This window comes from Nicotiana sylvestris, chromosome 2 (genome assembly GCF_000393655.2).
Source record: "Nicotiana sylvestris chromosome 2, ASM39365v2, whole genome shotgun sequence".
NCBI classification, from domain to species: Eukaryota; Viridiplantae; Streptophyta; class Magnoliopsida; order Solanales; family Solanaceae; genus Nicotiana; species Nicotiana sylvestris.
This window is the reverse complement of record NC_091058.1, coordinates 94,375,522-94,391,764: the sequence shown is the minus strand read 5'-3', so window position 1 is coordinate 94,391,764 and position 16,243 is coordinate 94,375,522. Positions and strand designations below refer to the sequence as shown.

General features: G+C 31.3%; 1 protein-coding gene across 1 annotated transcript; it reads right to left on the bottom strand.

Annotated features, from left to right (window-relative positions):
* Positions 1-246: 246 nt before the first annotated feature.
* Positions 247-15,108, bottom strand: LOC104223724 (uncharacterized). Its single transcript, XM_009775200.2, has 5 exons — positions 14,869-15,108; positions 4,654-4,904; positions 3,430-3,836; positions 1,661-1,703; positions 247-1,049 (listed from the first exon to the last, which is right to left on the bottom strand). The coding sequence occupies exons 2-5, from the start codon at positions 4,775-4,777 to the stop codon at positions 595-597; spliced, it is 1,029 nt and encodes a 342-aa protein (XP_009773502.1). The 5' UTR covers positions 4,778-4,904; positions 14,869-15,108; the 3' UTR covers positions 247-594.
* Positions 15,109-16,243: the final 1,135 nt, after the last annotated feature.

Genomic DNA, 16,243 nt, shown 5'->3' with positions numbered 1-16,243 from the left:
CTAATGATTGAATGAAATCTCCTATAAATTAGCCAGTCAAAGAATTATTTTATCGTAATACTGTTGTAACAACTGTGCAGCAAATATATTGTTTAGTATTATCAAAGATACAATTAGTTTACATGCTATACCTAATATTTGATACTTAAAGGAAATTCTTTGTATTGTCAACCAAAGCAAGTGAAGGATTCTTCCTCGTTGCTTTCCTCTTCAATGATCGCTTCATTAAATGCATTTACAGTCCAGTAAAAGGTCAAAATATAAAATGTCATAATTAAGGAAACTAATGGACAAGAGCTTCATTACATGCATTTACAATCCAGTAATTATCTTTTCTATAATACAATCTTCATTCTTTCAGTTTCCTGCATCTGTAGATAAAAGCCAAAAATGACAAATAGAAAGGGAATAGCAGAAAGGAAAGGTATACTGCAAAAAGGACTACAAAATAAGAGGACATGCCAACAAAGATTTAGCTTGATCCTCGGACTGCATTGTCAGTCAACTGAACCTAGAAGCAATGTAGTGGCTTCTTCTGGAATTATTTCAAACTTGAAGCATCCACCCCGAAAACCACCAGAATACTTCAAGTTCTCAGATAGAGTTGACTGTGTCGCTGCTTTCACTGTCACTGCTGCTGCTTGCACTATCACTTCCACTTCCACTCCCGCTGCCACTCCCACTTCCACTACTGTCACTTCCACTACTACTGCTAGAACTTGAAGTATGACCCTCTTTTCCCTCTGCATTTACCTGAGCTCTAAGTTCTTCTGCAGCATTGCGGCCCTTATCCTCATCATCATCACTGACATCCACATCAGCTATCTCATCGTCTGTATCGTTTTGGTGTGGGATATTAATATCAATGCCTGTTCCGAATTCTTTCACGGTGATATTCCCTCCATTGGCTGCTGTAGTATCATCCTCGTCATCATTCAGTATGTCCAATTCTTCCTCCAGGTCATCATTCTTCATGTCTGGTGATGCAGTTGACTGATTAGCATGTGAAGATGGATATTCAGAAATCTTCTCACTTTTGTTTCTTGAATCTAGAAGAAAGAAGACGAAGAGTCAGCTACTAAATAAAAGGCATGAATGACAAATAAGGAATCAGAAATTTCAGGGTTTCTTTAAAAATGAGCTTGCCTATCCCATAAATGATGCAGATTGAGACAAACGATTGAACCAAAAAAATGAACAGATAAGTGGGAGCAAAAGCTTAGCCAATAATCAATCAGAACAAATGCAAAATGATTTTCTAGGTAGAAACAGATGAGATGTGCGCTGCTTAATTCAATCAAACTACTGATTAGAAAGGGGAAAAAATATCAAGTAAACTATTGTGTCGTGGATGATATGATACAACTTAGCCTATCCTAAACTGTGAGAGCCAAATGGCAGAAGACTCCAGACAACTTAAGTCCCAAAGGTATCTTCTTCTTGGTCAAGCTAGGTCCTTGAATAATTAATTTCAGCAACTTGAGTGATCTTTTACACATTTTTCATCTCATTCCTTTTCTCCCCTGCATTTCCAATCTGTGTCTAATAACCACTTACACTCCTTCATTGGATAATTCAACCAAACTTAAGGTAAAAACCCCTTCTTCCCTATCTTTTCAGCTTAACACCACCATACAGAGCTCACTTTGAGAATACATACCTGAACTTCGAAAATCACCAACTTCAATCCGTTCCACCTCAACCTGAACAAGCATCAAACAGAAAAGTTTGAGATATTGGTCTAATAGTCAAAACTACAAAGGATATGGAAGCGGACAAACTAATCATTTTTCCCCTTTATCTTGAGGGGCAAAAATAAAATAAAAAGGCTGAAATTGATATACTAAAGGCAGCTAGATATTATGGAAAAAATGAGAGGTTGATGAGACACATCAGACAGCGACGAAGACATGAAAGGAGTAAACGATTTTATTTTATCTGTAGTCAGTAAAATTTAAAAAATGAGATACAATGAAGAATAATGTTGCTGGAAAATACAATCATCTGAAGGCAATTTCAAGAACTAAGCTAGACAAGTTCAAGCATGATTTAAACAAGAAAATTCTGTCACTCAAGACTGCAGTTTTAAACTAATGGCTGTAAAAGTTGTTAGCAATAGGCAATGCACCCATCGACTACAGACCCCACCATTTCTTTTCGTTATATTGAAACAAGTAGAATGGGCGGAGAGAAGATACCAACATGTGCAGTGATAATCACTTTGCCAAGTACTACTTGTAATAATAGGAAGCGGCGGCAAAGCCCCCAGCATCTACCATTCCACCAAAATGTGTAACTACACCATGTGCTCAGTTATTTTTTTTTATTGTTTTTTGACAAAGCCACGTACCCAGTTATGCAAACATACATATAACACAATGTCCTGCTATGCAGAAGCATAAAATCAGTGCAAGCAAAGGTAAATTGTGGTTTCCAGCCAGACTCAGTTTAGCATTCCAAAATTGTGGGGAGTCTCGACAAAAGAACTCAAGATAGAGAAATCAATCAAGTAATATCTTTCACTGATCTAAAGGGTGGCTCTAAGCAAAGGCATACAGGTTGAAGATGAGAAATAATCATGGGAGGAATCACTTTCATCTTTCATCAAATCGTAATTAAGTTTGAATAGACCAAAACCAGGATAAAACTTGCTTTTATCTTCACTTTGAGATTGATTTAAGGGTGAAGAGAGAACATGTGCATAACTGAAACCAACCCAACTTTCCTTCAAAAGGAGTGCATTCCAGTTGGAAACTACAAATGCAACAAGGACTCTGCCACCTAAATTTGATCTATGATTGAGCAAGAGTCCTTGTTGGTCTCCAGACAGAGAAGAATATCTCATTCAAAACTGAGAGTTGCAAAGCAGATGATGAAATGACATCTGCTTATTGGACAGAGCAGCAAAAAGAAGCCACTGCCACTGTTAATTTTGGAATGAATAGTTAGAAAGTAAAATGGAGATCTACTGATTGGAGTCAGGTTTACCAAGGAAATAAAAAATGATCAATGTCAAATGTCACAGTTCATTAGGTCCCAATTGGCATAGACTTCTGCATGTTATCAAAATACTGGAGCAGCCATAATATGTCAGTTCTATCTGGATCAAGCTACTACTTGGACTATGGAATATGGATATAAGTATATAACTGCAAATTAAGCTTATTTCATTTTATCTTTTTCAATAAACTTGTGAACAGATATCATCCATGTTACTAAGAAGGTGAGTTTATCATAATTTATCATCTTGGGAATCTCAATTAGCTTTGCCTAACTCCCTTGAAATCTTTTATCAGAGAATAAGGTAAGCAGTTTCTTCAAATGGTAAGCATAAATACAAAAAGTCATGTATAAAGATCTGCAAAAGTATGACATTGCAGTTCTAAGTAATCTAGAAGAAACTGAAAGTAAGTTTGCAAAAGAACTTACTGGTACAGCAGGAACTGCAGTCTTATTCTGAGACTGAAATTTAGCCCCTTTGGAAACTGGAGGTGAACTCGCCCCTGCAGGCATTCCAACCGGTGCAGATATTGGTGAAGGTGTAGGTGCACGTGCAGGTGTAGATGCAGATGCAGCTACTGCTGCTGCAGCGGATTCTCCGGGGAGTCGGTTATACCTCAACCGCTTAACTGCCGTGTGTAACCGCTCCAACCGAAATGACTCACCATCAAAGAAAAGAACAGCATCATTTTCCTTGTAATCCTCACTACTCCCATCAAAGGCGACTTTGGGTTTACCAGGCTGGTTATTTTGAAATTCAACAGAAATCTTATTGTCCTTGGTCTTGTGTAGTTTTCCAGGTTGGTTTTTATCGATTGAAGCAGGTTTAAATTCATCTGGAGATACAGAAAAGAATTGTCATTTTAACTATTCCAACAACCATATTAGGATAGCACAAAAAAGAAGATAATGTTAGGGGCAAGTTGTACAAATCTCATCCTTTGTCATTTATGCAAATGCAAGTTAAGGACAGTATGGTCAGTTCTAATAAGGGGATTCAAAAAGATAAAAAAAAAAATACAAGGACACACATGGGATTTAAAAATGTGACCAAAATCAATACTTGAACCATCTTTGCCACTATATTAGAAGTTATACTTGTAGAAAGGGGATTCAATAGTGTGTGCTTTTATCCTATTTTCATAGTATAAGGGGATTCAAGTGAACCTCCTTTACTTGGTGTAGCTACGCCCCCAAGTATGGCCAACTAAAACACAGCTAGCTAATTCAGCATTTTCACCATACTTGGCTAAAGATTGATCTAAGAATTTAAGTTAGTGGATGCAGAGTACCACTGCATTACTAGTCTATTTGACATTGGGTGAGAACTGAGAACTAAGTATATATCTCTAAATTTTACAACATAATGCCTAAATGTGCGCAAGCACACGTTGAGCCTAAAGATTTCAAATTGCCGCACCTCACGTGTATTTGCAACTGTTCTTGACTTGTCTTACACAAGAAGCAACATAATATAGGACGTATCGCAAAAAGAATTCAACACAGTTGAAATAAAGTTATAAAATTACAGAACCTGAACATATTCATCAAAACAAAGGAAGTTTGTTCGTCGTATTCATCTATGTGGATACTAGTAGAAAATGACGTACACAAAAGAAGGGAGAGCGAGAGGGGGAGATCAGGAGAACATACAGCGTAAAGTACAGAACTTGGAGGAAGGATGGTGGTCTTTGAAGGAAGAGCCTAGGCTCAGATTGTACCACCGATCTGGCTGTGGCGCCGTGCTTGGCTCCTCTTTGTTGTTTATGTTTGCCATTTTCAATAGCCCTAGCCGACAAATTCCTCCGAAAGACGAAATACAAGGTCGGAGAAGACAATAGTGGGGTGGTTTGCAACTTGCAGCTGCGCGCGCGCGCGTGTGTTTTATTTTCCTTTTCCCTTTTCTGCGAAGAGTTTCAGGAAGAATTGCTCAATTAGGGCTATAAGGGCCCCTTTGGCCAAAAAAACATTTCACTTTTTTTTTAAATTAGTATTTGGTTATGAAATTTTCAATTTTCACTTGAAAATAAATATCAGAATTTTTTGAAAATTTAAAAAATTCCTAAAAATTATTTTTCAAAATTTTTTCTACAGATCACTCACAAAAATTCAAAAATAGCCCAAAATTATATTCATACCGACACAATTCTATTTTCAAATAATATTTTCACTTGAATTTTTTAAAACTTTTTTCTAGTATTTTACAATTCTTATGTCCAAACGCCCACTAAGTCGAACATGCTCAACAGACTGGTCCACCAAAGGTCCTTTGGTTAACAATTATTATGCATAATTGTTAATTATTGGATAAATATTCTCTCCGTTTCAATTTATGTGAACCTATTTTTTTAGTCTTTATCAAAAAGAATGATCCATTTTCATATTTGAAAATAATATATGTATGCATGATTTATAGCTACACAATATATGTGCCTCATTTACCACAAGTTCAGAAGTCTTATCTTTTTTCTTAAATTTCATGCCCAGTCAAATAGGTACACATAAATTGAAACGGAGTGAATATGTAATTTCTTTTACAAGGAATGAATAACATATAATGTGAGTAGTAACACATAAATTATTTATTCGCCAAATAATAAAGCAAAATTGTTATAATCTATGAATTTATATGTGGTGAAAAATACTGCATGGAATGCTATGCAGGAACCACATATTTTAGGATATTTTTGTTTTTAGTTACCTTTAGTCGGACATTGTTAGTATTAATAGTACAAAGTGCCACATAAATTCATGAACTGAGAAAATTATATGCTATGTGCATCTCTGGGACATGAGATTCGCGCAACACATTTTGAATCAGAAAGCTAAAATTCTCTAAGTTAAAAGACCGTACGGATAACCTAAAGCAAAAGAGTGAAGACTACGAACTTAACCCTTATGGCTCGTTTGGTATATGAGATAATAATAATAATTTTGGGATTATTAAGTTTATTTCATATTTAATTTGGGTCTTAGCTAATCCCGAAATAATTTTTATATTAAAATGGTGGGATTAGAAGATGGAATAACTAATCATTTTATCTAATGAAATATCATTATTGTACCAAATGATCGACCCGTTAAGGTGAATGGGGGAAAAATTTCGATATGTAAACTATGCACAAATTTCTTCCAGTCTAGACATACTTGCCAATTAACATTACACTAATTACAAGATAACCAAGCAGAATATCCCTTTGATCCTGCGCTGCTGCACCTGATGCTTCCTTTATATGATTAATTTATTGTTTAATGGTCACAGCACGTACATATGTAACTTAGAGCCTGTTTGGCCAAATTGCTAAAAGTTACTTATTTTCAAAAGTATTTTTAGAGATTAGTAGTTTGTGTACAAAAAAATTATATAAATAATACTACAAACTGCGATCATATAGTATTTGTATACTACAAAAGAAAAAAAATTATACATTCTGAAGAACGTGCTTAAATCTGGTAATTAGAATTGTTATTTCAAAGAGTAATAGGAGACGAGAAAAAGAAGAAACGGTAGAAGAGAAAAGAAGAAATTTATTTATAGTAGAGAGATTATTCTAGAGAGAAATAAGAGAAGAAAAATAAAAATACGCTAAAAATAAAAAGAAGAAGAAAAAGATGGCATAGAAAAAAGTAAAGTTAAATTAATGAGCGATAATTTAGGAAATATAAATTTATGATAAGGAAATTTTTGTCTTGAAAAAATTAATTTCTTATTTCTGCTTCTGCTTTTTAGAAGAAGCTAGAATTTGTAGCTTCTTCCCAAAAACAGAAAAACTACTTCTGCTACTGCTCAAAAGCATTTGTCTGTTTTGACCAAATACATCATATTTCCAGTTAAGTACTTTTTTGGGAAAAAAGCACTTTTAATCTCCCATAAACTTGGCCAAACGGGCTCTTAGCTACCTTGACTTTCACGATTGAAGTCTCCTCTAGTACTTGTCCAAATTTATAGCTCGTTTGGACATTAAAAAAATTATTTTTTTTCGAAATCAGTGTTTGGCCATAAAATTTCCAATTTTCACTTGAAGATGAATTTTAGATTTTTTTGAAAAACTCCAAAAAGCAGTTTTTCAAAATTTTCACTCATATTACTCACAAAAATTCAAAAACAACCCAAAATTATATTCATGTCCAAACACTACTCTAATTTTCAAATATCATTTTTATTTTAAAATTCTTTTACTTTTTCTTTTTTTTGAATTTTACAATTCTTATGTCCAAACGCCCACTTAATCTTCTAATTGGCAACACATCGTAATAGTCTTGTCATTCAATAGTTATTTCAGCTCTAAGACTGATAATTTTCATGTGCATACTCTTATGTGCTTATTTGGGATAAAATCGCTATCTACTTAAAGCTCCACATCGCTAACACACTTAACTAGTAACCACACTTTACTATAATTGATGCGCTGCAGGGATTTCATAAATATTATTGCCTAAAGCACCACATTGCAATCTGACATTGTTTGCAACTTTGAGTATACATAACCCATAGAAAAATGATATGTGATTAATGAAAACTCAGTACATGGAATTAGAGAATAACAAGATAGACACTAACATAACTAAGATAGGAATAGAAAGAAAGCAGGGGGAGAGACAGAGGCACAGAGAGAAATATGCAAGGGAGAGAAAGACCCGAGAGAAGAAGTTTCTAAGAATATTCAGTCTGCCTCTACTATTGCTACTCTACCCTATTTAAACAATTCACTTAATTATTTACGATGCTTGGGCCCATCAGCCCGGATCTCACACAAAGTATATTATATAAAAAAAATATAATTTTTTTTGGCTATTATTTTGAGAGCGGCTATATATATAACCAAGACAAAAGATTTAAGTATTATGTGGTTATACATGGTAAGATAAATGGTATTTTTCAGACATGGTTAGAAGTACTAGATTCCATTAAGGATATAGAAAAACCACTTTTCAAAGATTTTAATGATTTTACTGAAGCATTAGATTATGCAAGAGGAATACTAGGACCAAACTACTATATTTCCCCAGCACTTAGACAAAACCCAGAAAAAATCCCTCAATACACCATCCGAAAAGACAATGACAAGATAATATTCTGTGATCATTGCTCAACTCATAATTTCTCGCAACACCCCCCATCCTGTAGATCTTGTCTTAGCATATAACTGTCCTGCTATTTTTCCTATGTCTTTTATAAAATTTCTCGCATAATTTACTATACCTAAAAACTTTTGTAGCTCTTTGGTATTATCTAATTTATCTGGCATTTCTAGGGCCTTTTTAGCTATATGGGGTTGTAATTTAATTTTTCCATTCCCTAAGATTACTTCTAAAAAATTTATATAATTTTTACATAGTTCCATCTTCTTTTTACTAATTATTATTCCATTATCTACAAATAATCTAAATAATGTCTATAGATGTCCTAAATGTTCTTTAATATCTTTACTAAATACTAATATATTATCTACATATACTAAAACAAATCTCTTATATTCTCCAAATATACTATCCATTTTTCGTTGAAAAATTGGTGGAGCTGTTTTTAGTCCGAACAACATTACTAACTATTCGAAGTGTCCTTCTGGACAAGTAAATGCAGTCCACTCAATGCTTTCTTCATGGATCTTTACTTGCCAATATCCTGATTTACAGTCAAACTTGCTGAATCTTTTTCCTTGTATTCTATTTATTAGTTCTGTTTTATCAGGCAACTTATATCCATCTGTTCTAGTATTATCATTAAGTCTTTTGTAGTTTATTACCATTCTTGTTTTTCCTCTTACTATCTCACTATGGTTTCTAACCATAAAGGTTGCTGACCTGTGTTTAGAAGCGGGTCTTCTTATTACTCCTAAATTTATAAGTTCTTTAATTTGAATTTTGAAGTCTTCTAGATCTTGATTTGTAGCTTCTATTGAAGTTGTTTTAATTATATATTCTGGATTAATTATATCTAGTTTACACATAACTTTATTGTTTTTCCAATGTTTTAAAGGTTTTCTCCTATTATGTCTATTTCATATAATATTTTTATTATATTATCTAGATCCTTTTCGTTCTTTATTATTCCTATTTTTTGTAGTCCTGTTTTAAAATTGTATAATTTTGTTTCAATATCTATTAAACTATAGTCTTTTTCTAACATATCTCTATCTTCATTTTCTTCTAGTATTAAGGTTTTAGATTCTTCTTTAATCTTACAACATGTATTTTTATCTTTACACTCTTTACAACATTCTTTTTGATTTTCTTGCAGGTTTTTCTGGCTTGCGTTTAGTCGTGTTCTTATCCTGGTTGCAGTTTCTATTGTTTGTACGGGTGTTTGTGTAATATTTTTAAAGAATATTACTCCATCTCTACTGAGTAGGCAACTACCATTATTATGTAATATGAAACTTAGTCCTAATACAAAGTCTACATTTATGTTTAAGTCCCTTACCCAGATTTTGTCTACCTTGTAGCTGGGTTTGTAGAAATCTAAACATGTATTTATAAAGCTGATTTTTGATTTATCTACATAATGTCTGTATATATTATGGGTTCCATCCATTTGCATAGCTGCAACTGGCTTATCTAAGGTTTTGATTAGATTTGGAGGAACTATCATTTTATTTATTATACATCTTGTGCATTCGGAATCTATTAGGGCTAATGTTTCTATTTCGTAATCTTCTATTTTGATTCTTGCTAAAATCTTTATTGTACTAAGTTTTTTATCGTCATTACATATAAGCGCATCGCAATTTTCTATACTCATTAATTCTTCTTCTACTGTTGTTATATTTTCTTTTATATCTTCTAATTTCTCTTTTCCTTTTTTCATTTTCTGTATTCTTTTTTCTAATTCATTTATTCTAGCTTCTAACGTCATTATTCTCAAATTCATGGTATGATCATTTATTTCTTGGTATTTTTCTTCTTTATTTATTTTTGTTTCAAAATCTTTTTCTATACATGAAATACATCCTTCTAGATAGCATAATTTACATTTAGCTCTTTTATTTCTTCTAGGGTACCATTTGCATATGAAACACTGATTACTATCTAATCCTTTATTTCTTTCAAAATTATGGGTCCATTCCTCCGATATGTTTACAAAGGTATTTTCTTCTAAGTCTAATTTTTCTAATCCTATCTCATTTATTAATTCTTCTTCTTCTGATTCTGAGGTAATTTGAGTTTTTTCTTCTATATCTACGCTTACTATAGAGTATATACTTTCGTTATCTGACATATATTCGTCTACATTTATTAGGGTTTCTTGAAAATCTTCTATTAACTGTGAATTTCTTGTTGTATTATTAATTCTTTTTGGGCACGTATTTGCTAAGTGTTCTACACTACCACAAGTAAAGCATTCTAGTTTGTTTTTATAGTTGCTATCTGTTCTATACTTTCTAACATGTCTATCCCTATCTAGGTAGGGTTGTCTAGCTGATGATTTTCTAAGATAATAATTTTTTCTGTTGTATCCCTTGTTGTATTGAGGTTTATATTTTCTATATTTCTTCTTTTTATATTCATTTTTGTCATAACTTTGTGTTGCACAGTTGATCTACAGAAACTCATATTGTTCTGTTTTAGTTGTTTTTGTGTCTGTAAATTGGTACATTTTTCTTGTAGTATTTCCATTATATGTTGTACTTTGTGCCCTATAGACCATTTTGCATGTGAATTTTGTATTACACCTTCTCTTTTATACCATCGTTCTTCTATTTCTCTTCCTAAGACTCCTGATAGTTTATTAAATAACTTTTTACTTAGATCTTGATCAAAAGCGTTTCCACTAATAGTACAATAATAAAAATAATCATTTAAAAACTTTTTTATATGAAACCAACTGCTTATACTTAATTGTTCTAATTTTATTAAAGCGTTCTTTTGTAATACTACCAATCCACTATTTGGATCTTCACTTGTGATCAAGCTATGTATTTTATTTGTAAAATTATAAGGATTTGGTCCCATTGCTATTAACATTTGAAAATCTTGTGGAAATTCTGACTTATAGGCTTCCCATAAGCCCTTTATTGATTCTCCTAAGAAGGTCTCCATATATTTATACATTGTTTCTGCGTCTGTGTCATTATAAGTTTTTATAAAGTCTGCTACTACTATTCCTTTCCATAGGTCAATTACTGAGTTCCACATTTGTGGATCATGAGCTGCTATATTTAGTATTTTACCCTTACTTCCTCCTTCATGTAGTCTTATAGGTTCTTCTATAGACATTCTTTTTCCTGATGGTTTTACATTTTCTATTTCTGTTTCTTGGTCTATTCTATATACTCTTTTTCTAGGTACATTTCCTGTGCTAGTATCAATGGTACTTTGATAAGTTGTTCTCTGAAATGGGCTTGGGCTAGAACTAGTTGACTCCATTAATTTTTTTAAACTTATTAAAGATTCTGTTTTTGTTTCTTCATAACTATCTTGTATCTCTTCAAAAATTTGATCGAATTTATCTGATTTTTTCTGTGAAATATTTTCTTTTCTATATCCCCAATTATCTTTTCTTAATTCACATTTCTTAAAATGCTCTTCTACTTTGCTTAAAGTTAATTTTCCAAGTTTACACCCTTTACATTGGAAAGTCTTATTTTTATTTTCTTTAACTAGCCTCCTTGCTTTTTCTAATGCTATGTCTACTTCGAATTCGTCTTGTATTATTTCAATATTCATAAATTTAGTATCATTATCTTCTATCGTACTTTCAGTTCCATCATCTATTTCTTTTTGGGTAGAATAGTTATAATTGGTAAACCTAATTGATGTTTCTCCTTTAGAGTTTGTATACATTAAATGAGATTCTGGTTTGAATATTTTTGGCTTTGCGAAATCTTCTAGATTCCATTCTAATGTAGCATATTCTTCTGGGTTTATCTTAATAGGTTTTATTAATTTTATCTCTTTATTTCCCATTACTTCGACTACATCGTCTATCTTAATTTTAAATTTTGTATTACTATTTGTTGCCATTTTTCCTATGAAACCTACACATATCAGTAAATTATTTTCATTATTCATTTCTTCATATCCCTTAGTCTGTATTCCTATTTTGATATTTTTCCAAATTCTGCTAGATTTATCATGAAATCTGGGGTAATGTAAAATATTCCTCCATTATTTGTCATGTCTACTTCTGTTAAACCTATTATAAATTTCTTTTGATCTGACCATCTGTCATCATATACTACTATTAGTACTTTAGTTCCTAGATTCTTTCTAGTTAGTCCTTTTAATCTGATTACTATTAGTCTCATATGCATTAAATTCTTTTTATAATTTTTAATTTGTCATATTGATTCTGGGTTAATTAAATTTAATGTTGTAACCTTATTTCCTATGTCTGATAATTGCTCTTCTCTATAATGTCTATATAGTTGAGAGTTATTTGAAAAATATCATGTATTATATAGTATTCTTGGATTGAGTAACCTTAGTTGATTTTGTTGAAAGATTTGTATATCTTTGTCTATATCTATTATTTCGTCTAATTTCTGATTTTCTTCTTGTCTTTTTCTAGTTAGAATTCTGGCAAACATATTATTACATATTCTATTATCTGAAAAACTTATTCATGATCTTTCTTGGTTTGTTGTTCTTGACTCACCTGGAAAAAGGTCCATTTTTGTGGTTTTCTTATTTTAATTTTATCTTTTTGCGGGGTTATTTCAACTCTTTTTAATTGTTCTATTAAATCGTCTACTTTTGGGATTTCAGTCTTTATATCCTTTTCTTTAATAATTTTATCTAGCTTTTTATCAATTTCTAAAAGTAATACTATTAAAGTATTATTCTGTTTTATTATTATTTGATCCGCTTTCCCTGAGGAGTATAACTAGTCAGTCCCTCTGGATTGGGTTGAATTCTTTCTGTGAACTTTAATGCTTCCTCATATACTGGATCTAGTTGTAATTGTAACTCACTCATGAAAGAGCGATTTCTTTTATTGTGTCTATCTTTTCTTTTAAGGTATTTATCTCACTTTTTATACTTCTACTTGGTGTGTTATTTTTTCTACGAATCTGGTTTGTTTGTATTTCTAATTCTTTAGGCTTTTCTGTAATAGTTTTAATTAATTTTTCGATTTCATCTTTCTTAGGTATTTTTTCTAGATTAAACTTATTGTTCAGAAATTGTATTTTTCTGTCTATTTCTAGTTCTTGTGATTTTAGGAAATCCAAATTTTGTTCTAATTTTTCTAAAGTCTTTCTTTGTTTAGTTTGTAATGCTTCTACTAGTTCTAGTGTTCTTATTATGTTTTTATTATTTTCCTGGGTTTTTTCTCCAAGGTTGATTATTAAATCTACTAAAGTATTGTATTGTTTATCTTCGGTATGTAATATATGTTTTCCACTACTAAAATTACACTTAATTACCGTATTATCTTTTAATATTCTATACTTCTTTTCTGGATATATTTTTAAATCTAAATATTCTAGGTTCTTTAGTTTATCTATTTTTTAACCTAATGGTATCCAAATTTTTCGGTTCTTAAAGAATTTTATTCTTTGATTTTCTGAATATATTTCTCCTTCTATATATTGTATTTCTCACTCTAAAGCTGATATGGTTTCTGAGCTAATACTACGTTTTACTATATAACTTGGTTCTCTATTTATTTTTAAATCTGATTCTTTTATTTGTTTAGCTAATTCTAAAGTTGATATTAATAAAGCCTTAATCTTTCGTAGTATATTCTTTAATTCTTCTTTTCTTTGTATATTTCTACTTAAAATACAATAGTTACAAGCTATTTCTTTAGCTAAAGGATGTTGTCTCAACATATATGTTACCCCAATGAGATATGTTTTATCTTGTTCCTGGTGGTTTGGATATAATCCTTCTCTTGTTGTATTTCAATATTAATTCTTTCTATTTCAAGAAGAAGGAAATTTTTAAAATCTTCCGTATTTAAAATATTTAGTTCAAAGAAACTTAGTTGTGATTCTAATGTTTCTCTATATTCTATATTATTTTTAATACTCTCACGACTAATATATATTAGATGGTGATGGTAACTGATGTATTTAGCAAAAATAAGTTGTTTCATAAACTTTTTGGTCCGAAAATCTTCTTGCTCTGATACCAAAAATATAAGAGGGGGTAGGTTAAAAAGTTAAAATTTTCTTCTTAGATGGTATAGTAGGTTAAAAAGTTAAAATCTTCTTCTTAGATGGTATAGATGATATGATTGATGGTATGATAATATTAACAATATCAGATGCAGTTGTTTTCTATATATATCTGAACAAATACTACTATTGTGTTGTAGATATATAAAATGTACGGTTAAATCTACTATCGATTAAAATCCGATTTCTATGTCTAATATAAATTCTTCTAAACTTTGGGTAAGGCTCCTAGCAAAGCTTTTTGGATGGGTATAGTTATTACGATTATTGGACATTAACAATAAAATTATTTTTTGCGATTAAACTCTTGTGTTGTAAAAATCCTACTCGGTATTCTCTCTCTCTTATTTTATAAACTTGTATAGTTACCATATTATCCAAATTATGAACTGAGATTACCCCTTTACTACTCTTTTTTTTATCCACTCTGTTCATCTCTTCTTCCCTATCTTTTAAAGATTTTAACTCTTTTCTTAACTCTTATTTCTTTAACCTCACCCCGGCTATGGTTAAACACTTATACCCTTCTTAATTGTTTTTAGGTTTTACTTAACCAGTTTCTCCTAGAAATTTACAGGTTAATCCATCATAATTGTTAAAAAGTTGGGAAGCTAACCATATACTAAGAGTGATATCTAATAATCGAACATATGAACATAAAACTATACAGAATAACATAAAATTTTAAAATAAACAGGGGTAATATCTAGCAGAAACATAATTTAGATAAAGATGAGTAACTTACATGCTTATAGGAGAGAGATTTCCCTTTCGGGAAACCCGAAAAAGTCCACTGAGCTTTGGGAATTAAAAACGATCACACATAAGCATAAGGACTTATTTATTTAACAAGATTAGAGGTGGAACTACTAAAGTTTCATAAGAAAATATTTTACAAAGTATTTTGGAAGAGGGTTTTTGGTTGATGATGAAAAGGTTGGTTGGATGGGTTCTCTTCAGAGTGTTTTTCTTTTTGTTGTATCCTGTTTTTCTTCTGCTTTCTTCTCCTTTTTATAGCTAAATTTTGAAACGGATTTGAAAAATGGATTCCAAACTCTTCTGAAATCTATCTTGTCTAGCCTTGCAGGGTACTTCATTGGGCCCCATCTTCACATGGCTTGGTCGGAGATTCCTTTCGTGTTTGTAACTTTTTCTCCACTCAAAATTTTATCTTGTCTTTTAGCACAACTAACATTACCTCTTGTCACATCTTCTCTACTTTATGTCACTTGTCACTTTTGTCTTTTAGCACAACTAGCATTTCTTCCTGTCACATCTTCTTTACTTTCTTATTTTTCTCATTGGTACGCCAACATTATTGCTCTGTATACCAGCCTTGTTACTTTTCCTTTGTCTTTGATGCTCTTTAATTGCTGTTTAACTGAGACTTTGCTTTTATGTGTCTAAATTATGTATAGCTATTGAATCAAAACTCATTTCTGACTCATTTTCATATGGATCTTGAGCATCTTGATAATTTAGGTTGTCTTCATAGTTATCATCTTCTCCTGAACTTTGGGTCCTTTATGGATTTGGACTTGGATTTGGACTTGGATTCTTAATCATGTGTTTGTCTTGTTCTTCCTTTTCTTGAAAAAAGTTTTCTAATGTCTGTTTGATTATATTTTCTATTTTTTTATTTTTTTTTTTGAAATTATACCCTTCTTTTTTAACGCTTCTCCCTGTGTTAATGTTCTGGGTAGTCTTCTTCTGGATAGACCTTTGTCTTACCATGTATAACCACATAATACTTAAATCTTTTGTCTTGGTTTTTATCTGTAAAATATTGTCCTAAGGCATTAAGAGCCGCTATAAAATATTTAGTGTCTTTCTTATTATATGCTATCCATAATTTATCAATTAAACACCGTTCTAAATTATTATCTTTTCCTTTAATATGTTCAAAAACTAAGTTATATATTGATATAGTATCAATAAAATTTAACTATCTTCTTCTACTACTATTCTTTGCGTTTATCTTCTGGTGAAATTTAACTATGGCTTCGCAATCAGTTCTAATTGTTACTTCTTGTTTATTTAATATATATAATTTAAAACTATGTAATCCGTAAATTACAGCTAATATCTCTGCATCTATACTACTTATATTTCTTTTTTCT